Raw genomic sequence first — 9,903 nt, forward strand, 5'->3', positions numbered from 1 at the left:
CTTCCGATCTCAGACCCATTATTCTCGGATTTTCTGACAAACAATCGAGCTCTCCCAGCATAAACGATGTGGAGAAAAAAGGAGAAGGGAACTTTGATCGACCAAATTTTGGCTTGTAAGTTGGGACAATTCCAAAACTGTTGTCCTTTACTGCTATCGACCCACATGATATCAATTGCATCAGCATAGTGGTGGCCTTAAGCCTTGCATTGGCAGGCATTCGAACGTCTTCTTGTTCGAGAATCCTGAAACTATTCATCTTGCTTGCATCTGCTCTTATCAGTGACTCCAAAGTCTCGGTATTCCCACCCAGAGACGAGGCGCTGTTGGAAGAAGGTGGAGACACAGAATTTCTGCAAATATCGGGGCAGTCATCGGGACATGGAGTGTCACTAGGACATGGATTCTCATCATGAAGTTCGTCACTGGATTCATGTCCTAATGACCCGTCATCAGTGGAAACACCTCTGCTGCAGGTCTCTGTGCTTTTAGACCTGCTCACGTTTTCATCGGTTTGGGTAGAAGCGTCTGCAAGGCCTTCGCTTTTATACACCTTGTACTCCGTCAAACACAACGTGCCACCCCAAAAGGAATTCTTCTCATTCCTAGAGTCGGGTGATACAGCCGAGTAACAAGAAGGCAGAGCAGTGGGAGAAAGGTCATCTTCCTGAGAATGCTTAGTCCCTTTTCCGTTCATACTCGAAGCTGACGAGGAATCATCCAGGCTTCTGGAAGACGGTGGCTCAGGCAACTGCTTAAGATTCTGTGTCCTCGAACTCACAATATGACCAAATCGATCTGTAAGCACAACTCTTCAGCCTCAATTTTCTAGTTCCATCAGAAAACCCAGATTCCCTATCTAAAATACAGAACAAAAGATGGGATTTTTCACCTGAATCGTCGAGAAGTTCAGAGCCTTTGAGAACATATTCATTCCCATGAGCTGGCAGAATCAAATCATCTTCTGATAAGTCATGCCAAACAAACCCATTCCTGTAGTTTCTGCATTCAACCAAACAATCATTTCCATAACTTCCACAACTGTTGACGCTCCATTCAAAACCTAACTAGTAAATGCTAAATTCCCCAGTTTCTCAGCAACCAAACAGACAAGAGAACGAGAAAGAAAACCACCTCTTGCTGGACCAAGAATACACGGAAGCCATGCCTCTGCCTCTAAGAACATTCAGCCTCTCAATCACATCTGCCAAAAAACATAGATTGTTCAAAACCCCACCAATCAAAACCTTTTTTGTTTGACTGATGGCTTTCTGTTTTACCTCTGAGGTACAAACCATCCGGTGAAGAAAGCGGGACCTCCATGAAATGGGGATGCTCAAGCTGACGATTCCTGGAGAGGTAATAGACAACGGCAACCTTCTTAATCTTCTGCTGATACTTCGGCGATTTCTCCCTCCAAACCTTAGCTCTCTCGGGGCTCACTTGTTGCTTGTACTTCTTCATCCTCCCCTCCATCTCCAAACCCACAAAACCCTAATTACTTCAAGCCTTCAAAGCAGTGTATCACTCGCCGAATTTCAGACGAATTCCCAAAAATAGCATGAGCCGTAGAACATTCCGTTTGAAAAAAATGAATCAGATCTAATACCACGCCTCTTCAAGGAACTGGAACAAAGGCAAAACAGGGTTAAACGAAGAATTCCAGCGGAAAGAAGGATAAAATGCGCCGGAGACCCGATCGGAGTTTCGTGAATGAACGTCGGAGTGAGAGATGTGGAGAGAGGAAGAACCAGAGAGATGATACAGTAGAGAGAGAGAGAGAGGACCAACGCGAGGAGAAGGAGAAGAAGAGAGACTCGCGGAGAGTGGGAGAGAGATTTGGCGCTTCTTCTGCATTAAATGCAATTTCGGAGTAAGAACAAAGCGCAAAGAAGAGACAGAAAGATGACAGTCACAGTAGAGACTTCCCAATAACTTTGATTTCTTCAAGAAAAATCTCTAAATTAAAACAAAAAAAACACATATGAAATCACAAATTTAATAAAAAACTCATGGACAAAAACTACAAAAAATTGTTATATTAAAATTTAAAAATACAAATCATTTGAATTATATCTTAAACATAGATTAAACTCGTTTTAATAATTAAAATGAAGTGGAGTATTTTAATAGCAAATTGTTTTTGTTATATATCGTAGTACCTTAAATTTTCTAATATTATTTAATATCTAGTTATTATTTTTTAATAGTTTAAAATCAAATTATTTTTAATATAGTTTTCTCCTTCAATAACACAATTTCCTCCTTTTATTTTTAGCGAAGTTTCCTGTAATAAAAGATACGTGTATCTTTATGTCGAGATATAACATTGAAATGTTTCCAAAATTTCAACAAGTAACATGTATGTCACGCTTCTCTTGAATTATTATATTTCTCTCTTATTATGGATAGTACTATATCTTTCATCTATATTTCAAATATAATATATATATATATGTATGTACTATGTGGTAAAAAATTTCTATATTATATTTTTTTAATTCTAGAATCTCTTTCAATAGTTCAAAATTTTGGTACATAAAAATTTATATTTTCTTGTGATAATACTGACGATAAAAAGTCATACCAATTGACTAATGAATCTTATAAAAAAAATATATGGTTGTCATGTTTATTTTTTTTTATTAATTTTCATGAATATGGATTCAAATCTTATAAAAAAAATATGATAGATTTATAGAAAATTTCAGAAGGCTGGTATTATAAAACTCAAATATATTGTAAGAAGAGATGTCGATCGTCGAATGACGTGTGATATTTAAAGTATTATCTAAAATTTTAGAAGGTGGGTGGCCAAATTCACTAAGGGAGTGAGCAGCAAAAATGACATAAGTGATATTTGTCAAATCAAATTTTTATATATCGACCAATGAAACATTTGTCCCAACAAAGGAAATGATATATGTGTGGTTTGAGGTGGTCCAATTTTCGAAATTGCCGTGGCACAAAAGGATCTTAAGAGGTAAATAAATGCAATAAATTCATAGACCTATTCCACTTTATTTTATAAAAGCATTTTTTTTTCTGTCAACGTTATTTGATTTTCAGTGTATGGGCTTTGATTTGTGGGCCACTTTGGTTGTTTGATTTTCAGTGTATGGGCTTCAGGCCCAAAAAAGCGGACGATGGCTCAGTCTATTTGGTTGCCACGTGGCTTTTGGAAAGGGTATTACCGTTCGATTTTACAAAATAGAATTTTACCGTATAATCTTATTCAAACTGGTATAAAATTTGAACATTGTGAAAATACCGTATATATATATATATGTATGTGTATATATGATCCCAAATTCCAAATTAAGCCTCATTGGCTGCAAAATATGCTTTTATTTACATTATCCGAAGCATTTACTGCTTTCCTTTTCCTTTTACTTCGATGGGCGTAAGGAGTGGCAAATCACGTGATGGGAAGCGTCCATTCCGTTGGTCCAGGAGGGTCTCCAAATATGGAGAGCGTATATTAATTGTCGTAATAAATATGATATGAATATGCAATCCAAAAATCATATTTCCCACCTAATAAGCTATGTATTACTATAATACTTCTGTAAACTATTAATTTTTTCTGTAAACTAAATTTATTTGGTTAGTTTTTAATCCATAAACCCTAAAATCGAAGTCGAACTTCGTATACATTAAAAAAAATAATGTGATTTAACCACTCTCTACTAATAATTTTATTGAAAATAATTCATTAATTATATATATATGCGTGTGTGTGAAAGAGAGAAATACGTTTTCTTATTTTGCATTAATATCATCCGATCTCGTTATTATGATTTTTAGTGATTCCTTAAACAAGAGAAAAGAAGGAGTAGACGCGCATGTACAATATATCAAAAAACCATACCAAAAAATTCAAAAACTAATAATTTTTCATTTTTGATCCTAACAAAAACAAACGAAATCAAGGAGATTTCTTGGACCGGAAGATACCGATGGAAGAACACCTAGCAGAAACAAGAGGCTTATAATTCACGAACCGGCTCGGTGCCGATCTTGGCCTAAACCCCTTTGGCATACAACTCTTTACTTCTCCCGCGTCGAAAATCTGACGGCCCGGATTCAATTTTACCTTGTTATCGATCGTTAATGGCGTCACCAACGTGCTCGGCACGCTCTCTAGTGGGATTGACCGACCCGCGGCCACAACTCCGACTTCGGACCACAGAGGATCAAGATATAAAACGATGAACATGAGAGTACAGCAAGTTTTAGGGAACATTGGATTTTTGTTTCCCATTCTATTTTTAATTTGAGAATATGGGTTTGAAAGGGTTTTGTGGAATCCATATATATGTAGAGAAATTATAGGCGGAGACAGATTTAGGGTAAATAAATGGGCTCGTGATCACCACTGCCTCGTGGAAACAAAACGAACAGTGCCATAATAGCTGGCGAAAAAATTAGGTTTTTTATTAATTTTTTTGTTTTATTTTCGTGAGGAAAGAAGAAAGATCATATGATATTGAATCTTGATCAGAACATCCTGGGATGTCCGTGAGTTTCTGATATTGCAATCAAGTCTCGGAGTGCATTTGTGACATTTCTTCCCTCCTTTTTGTCAAATATTTGAATTGAAAAAAAATAAGAAATGGAAGGGAACACCAAAAAAAAAATCGTACACATCCCCGAATCTTGTACTCTTGCATGTGCATGGGATCTCACGTTGGATAATTTTATCATGACATTTATTTATGTTGAATCGTTATTAGTTATAAATTAGCTCGTTGACTTTGAGCTGCATATTGTCTTCAATATGCCGAATAACTTATGTGTTTGCAACCAACAAATCGTGGACGAGTGGTCAAATTTGGGGTAGGAGGCAACTCCACCTTTTGATTGAGTGTTCGATTCCTAACTGGTGGTGAGGAAGGTAATTTCTGGGTTTATATGATCCATACACAAAGACTGTTTTCGGACCGGAGGCAACTCCACCTTGAGATTAAGTTATCGTGACAACTTTTGAGTATTCAACCCATATGATTGTTTAGACTCTTTTTATTATATACACACACACTCAGTGGAGGAAGATCATCCCGTTAACATCAAAGTAGAGAGCTGATTTTAGATATCATTATCGTTAAATCGGACAACGCCATATGGATAAAGATCCTCATGAACGCCAATATAGAGTTGATGATTCCAAAATATTCAGATCAATAATAATCCTTTTATTAATTTCTTAAATTAAACAATACAGTCAATATATGACTCCATTCATTAGTCAAAATCAAGCCGGATTTCTTTGAATTTAACACTTGCGTATCTCCAAAGTTCCCCACTTTTCAGTTCTTTTAATTAGAAGAAATCCAACTCTAATTTTAGAAGAAATCCCGACTTATCAAAAAAAGAAAAAAAGAAAAAAAGAAATCCAACTCTACTATTTTTTATCCGAGTATAACAATTAATTGGCTTTTGTCTAAAAAAATTATATATAACTGTATTTATGTGTATTTTTTTCTGAGTATCGTTTCATCATGAACATATTTTCTGACCTGATTAATATCATCCCAACCTTTTGTTCCGACAATAATTTTTTTTATTCCAACACTATTTTCTGATGATTTTTTTTATTATTATTCCAACCCCACTTCGTGTTTTTTTTAATGGAAATTTCTTTCCTACAAGACGTCATATCACAACTCCATTTATCGTCTGAGGAATTGTTTTTCTCCATTATTTGAAAGCCCAAATCCAATTGACTTCTTTGGAGTTTCAATGTGAAACCGTTGATTCTCATCTCATCTCATTAATCTTGAAGGGATGTATCACAGAAGATTTGGATAATATTATTTAATATTCTATTTTTAAAATATTTATATTAAAATTTATGTTTTTTATTTTATATTTAAAATATCTATAAATATCATAAAGTTATTACACATGAATAATACATAAGACATTTATAAACACAGTAATTTCGAACTGAAAATGATAACACGTCTTCATTGATCATATGTGTATCAACGTATGTGGTAATATGAATGAAAATGGAGTAAGGACAAGATTAGATTTCTATCACTTCGTTTAGGACAATCAGTTTCGTGGGCTTCCAAGAAACCAGGAAGCCGGCAAACGGATCTTATGTCAGAAAGGGTTTATTCGGCTTTGACTATCTGCTTGCTGTATGACCCCGACCCCATGCCTTTTTAATCCCTTGCGTTTCTCTTTCTCTTTTTTTTTGGGTACTTATTTTTTATAATGTTTTTCGGTACTTGTTGATCTGTTTTTAAACTATTTATCTGAATTAATCTACAAATTCCTACGTAAGGATAAAATTCAAACCTTACGTGTGCTATAATACATGTTTTGTTGACCTAATTAACAGTTAAACGGATTCCCACATGGAATTTATGTACAATTCTCTTATCGAAAATCCCCCTCGCATTTTTTTTGGCGTACGAAATCATATTTATTCGATGAACGTACGCCGTCGAAAACCAAGTTATGGAACTTTTAAGACCCGAGGCCGTGGGATACATTACAAACGGAAACAGGTAGAGAAATACAAAAGCAAAGCAAGAAATCACACGGAGTTAACGAACAATCACAAGAAGGAGAAACAAAGGGTGCTTGGTGATTATTTTTCACCGGTTTGATTTGGTTTCACATAACCGACATAATTAGATTTCTCGAACCAAACCGGTTTACGCCCTCGATTCGTCACACGTTGTTAGGCGTACCTTCCGGCGGTGTAACCGCGTTTCCGACACGCGGGCCACGCTCGGACCGGCAGTTCTCGGCGAACCTGAGGCTTCCTTGGTGCATATTCTTCTCCTTCTCCTTCTCCGTCCACTCGGCAACGTAGTAATATTCCTCTGTACCTTTCACGGGATCCGAAGAAGCCGGAAGGAACATGCTTCCCCATTGAGGGAAATGCACTAAAGCTACAGGCAGAGTGCAAGCAACGATCAGCACCCCCATCCACGTCAGCCCTTCTTCGGTCGAGAACCTCGACGTGGAGAAGAAGACGAGCTGGGTCAGGCCCGAGCCGAAGTTGCCGCCGGCACCGGTCAGGCCGGAGATGATGCCTAGGGCACGACGGGAGATGAAGGGGACGATGGCGAAGGTGGCTCCACAGGCGGCTTGTGCGCCTAGCGAGAAGAAGATCATGGACACGATGGCTGGGACTAGCTTGTTGGCTCGTCCTAGCCACACACAGAAGAGGCCTCCGGCTGTCTGGATGATCCACAGTGTCCATAGACGGCCTCGCATGCCGAAGTACCGGGCTGCAATGTCGGAGAAGTAGCCGCCCAAGGGTCGGGCAAAGAAATTCGCCATTCCAAATGTTGCGGCTATGATTCCTGCCGTGTGGAGCTTCAAGTGGAATCTGCACACAAGAATGTATTTTCGTTTTCATGTTGAAGTAATACATACACCCGAAAGAAGAACATGTTTCGGACACGTCATGTTTATAAGAAACACGATAGATAGATCTGACAAATTAATGCAATTTAAAATACATTATGAGATTCTTGGAGTAGATCGTTTGGGCCGTGAAATATTGATTTCGGTTCTAATAACATGATGACTATTTCATGAGGGTGAACATTAATTATGTGATTTCAATCAAGGTTATCGATCAGAATCCAGTTTGTTTCAAATACTAAATTTTGGTTTACACACATGTTATCACACACACACACACACATATGTATGTATGTATGTATGTATGTATGTATGTATGTATGTATGTATGTATGTATGTATGTATGTATGTATGTATGTATGTATGTATGTATGTATGTATGTATGTATGTATGTATGTATGTATGTATGTATGTATGTATGTATGTATGTATGTATGTATGTATGTATGTATGTATGTATGTATGTATGTATGTATGTATGTATGTATAGATGATACATAATAAACAACATGTATATTTAGAATGATTGGATGAGGAAGCTGAACAAACCTGTCAAAGAAGTACTCAGCGATGACGTTATCTGTGGTCAACTCAACTCCCATGGAGTATCCGTAGAGAAGAACGAAGATCCATGTTCTGTAGTTTGTAACCGCGTACCACATAATCTGTATATATATAACCACGCATTGAAATAATTATAATCATGAAAACTGATTACAATAAGACCGTAAAAATAATAGTTTTAGGTCACATACCTTTGAGAATTTGTCCTTGGTGACGTTTCCTTTCTTCTCCAAGACACTGCGGTTTCCGTCCGGCAGATCTTGACCTAACGCGAGAACCAAGATGCCCATGATGATGTGAAGCCATCCCGGGACGAAGAAAGCGATCCTCCACGCCGTGAAAGGGGTGGAACCGCAACTCTTGATGATCTCGTAAACGACCGGCATCAGAAGCTGAGTCACTCCCCCTCCCATGTTCCCCCACCCGGCCGCCGTCCCGTTCACAAGTCCGATGATCTGACTGTTGAACATCGTGCTCATCCAATACTGACACGACACGAACGTCGCCAGGCAGAACCCGATCATGAACCTCACGGTTATGTAGCCTCCTGCCCCGGAAACAAAGCTCATCGAGAACACCGTAGGAGCCGACAGCATCACGAGAAAAGCGCAGCCGTACCTCGGTCCGAGGAGGTCGCAAACGGCTCCCATCACCAGCCTCGAGAAGATACTTCCCGACACGGACGCCACGCCTGCGTTTCCGATGTCTTGTTTCGTCAGGTTCAGATTCTCACGGATGATCGGGACGAGAGGGGCGGCGGCGAAGGTGGAGACGAAGCAAGTGGAGAAGGATATCCACGAGAGGTGGAACGTCCTCATGTGCGGGTTTGCGAAGGAGAAGAGCTTGAACACTTTCGCTTTGTGTTCTGAATCCACCGGCAAGTCGAACTTCGCGGTTGTGTCGGTAGGGACGGCCGGCGAAGCCACCGAGAAGGCGAAGGACTGCTCTTTTCCGGTGACTCCATGCATGGAGCTTCCTGGTTCATCAACCGAGTCACCCATTTCTTGAAATCTTTTTTTTTTAGATCTCAAGAAATTACAGCACTTGAATTCTTGGTTTCGGGGGTTGGAGTTTAGGTTATGTTTTGTTCTTTTTTTCCAAGCCGGGGCACGATCGAGGGGTATATATAGGGTTTCTAAGTTGTAACGTTGACATTTTGAAAGAGCCGATGGAGATTCTCAATGGTTAACTGACATTCAAGTATTTGCTAGTGGGAATCCATTTTCGCCGCGCGCATCTACACTCGACTATGAATCTCTCGCTTGTCCGAAAGGTTGGCTCTGCCGCCTGCCTAATTACGATTTTACCCTACCAATAAAAAACTAACAACATATGATAACGTTTTGCAATCGAAATATATAGGATATATATATATATATATATATATTATTTGTTTTGAATGAAAAAATGTTCGCAATTTTCTCTTTCTAAATCTTGACATTCTATCTTTGTTTACAGATTTTCTTTTCCGATATATCAATCAGTGGTTAATGATAAGGTGACAGCTCGTTTATATTTTCAACTATTTCACAATCTTAGTCATAAACTTTAACATTCATGTCCAAAATATGTTTTAGATATAGACGACGATGATGTAATCAATTTTTTTATATTTGAAGCTATATATAAGAGCTATCAATTCCATTCTATATTGATAAGTGGATGAAGGGGCATTGCAGGAAATCCCTCCATTGTACGGAATCAACGGTACAAAGAATATTATATTGCCATCAGTTGATCGTTATTATATCGTGAGCGGTCGAATTCTAGTGTGGCTTAGCTGGATATTTATTAGGCGTCTCTTCCAATCCCTAACGATTCCTTAAGACTTCATTAAGTTTAATATATGGCTTTGGTATATACCTTTTCAAACCAAAACCTCCAGTGATTAGAATAATGTAAATTAGCCATCATTAATTAAATGCATATAATTTCAGGAGGGTGA

General features: G+C 38.2%; 2 protein-coding genes across 2 annotated transcripts in view; both read right to left on the bottom strand.

Moving 5' to 3' along the window:
* Positions 1 to 1,885, bottom strand: part of LOC104816072 (protein UPSTREAM OF FLC-like) — a gene marked incomplete at its 3' end in the record, with an annotated part of 2,398 nt that extends 513 nt beyond the window's left edge. The window contains exons 1-4 of the mRNA XM_010544741.2: positions 1,281 to 1,885; positions 1,135 to 1,204; positions 893 to 1,002; positions 1 to 798 (exon numbers count right to left, since the gene is read on the bottom strand). The exon at positions 1 to 798 is cut by the window's left edge and continues 127 nt beyond it. Of these exons, the coding sequence (XP_010543043.1) occupies positions 1 to 798; positions 893 to 1,002; positions 1,135 to 1,204; positions 1,281 to 1,476 (1,174 nt within the window). The remainder of the gene's footprint in view (positions 799 to 892; positions 1,003 to 1,134; positions 1,205 to 1,280) is intronic.
* A 4,565-nt stretch (positions 1,886 to 6,450) lies between these two features.
* Positions 6,451 to 9,039, bottom strand: LOC104815738 (high-affinity nitrate transporter 2.1-like). The gene is made up of 3 exons (XM_010544279.1): positions 8,150 to 9,039; positions 7,944 to 8,059; positions 6,451 to 7,354 (listed from the first exon to the last, which is right to left on the bottom strand). Exons 1-3 carry the CDS (start codon positions 8,957 to 8,959, stop codon positions 6,688 to 6,690), a joined length of 1,593 nt encoding a protein of 530 aa, XP_010542581.1. The 5' UTR covers positions 8,960 to 9,039; the 3' UTR covers positions 6,451 to 6,687.
* Between the last annotated feature and the right edge of the window lie 864 nt (positions 9,040 to 9,903).

The sequence above is a fragment of the Tarenaya hassleriana genome, unplaced genomic scaffold (assembly GCF_000463585.1).
Source record: "Tarenaya hassleriana unplaced genomic scaffold, ASM46358v1 Cleome24, whole genome shotgun sequence".
Lineage (NCBI taxonomy): Eukaryota > Viridiplantae > Streptophyta > Magnoliopsida > Brassicales > Cleomaceae > Tarenaya > Tarenaya hassleriana.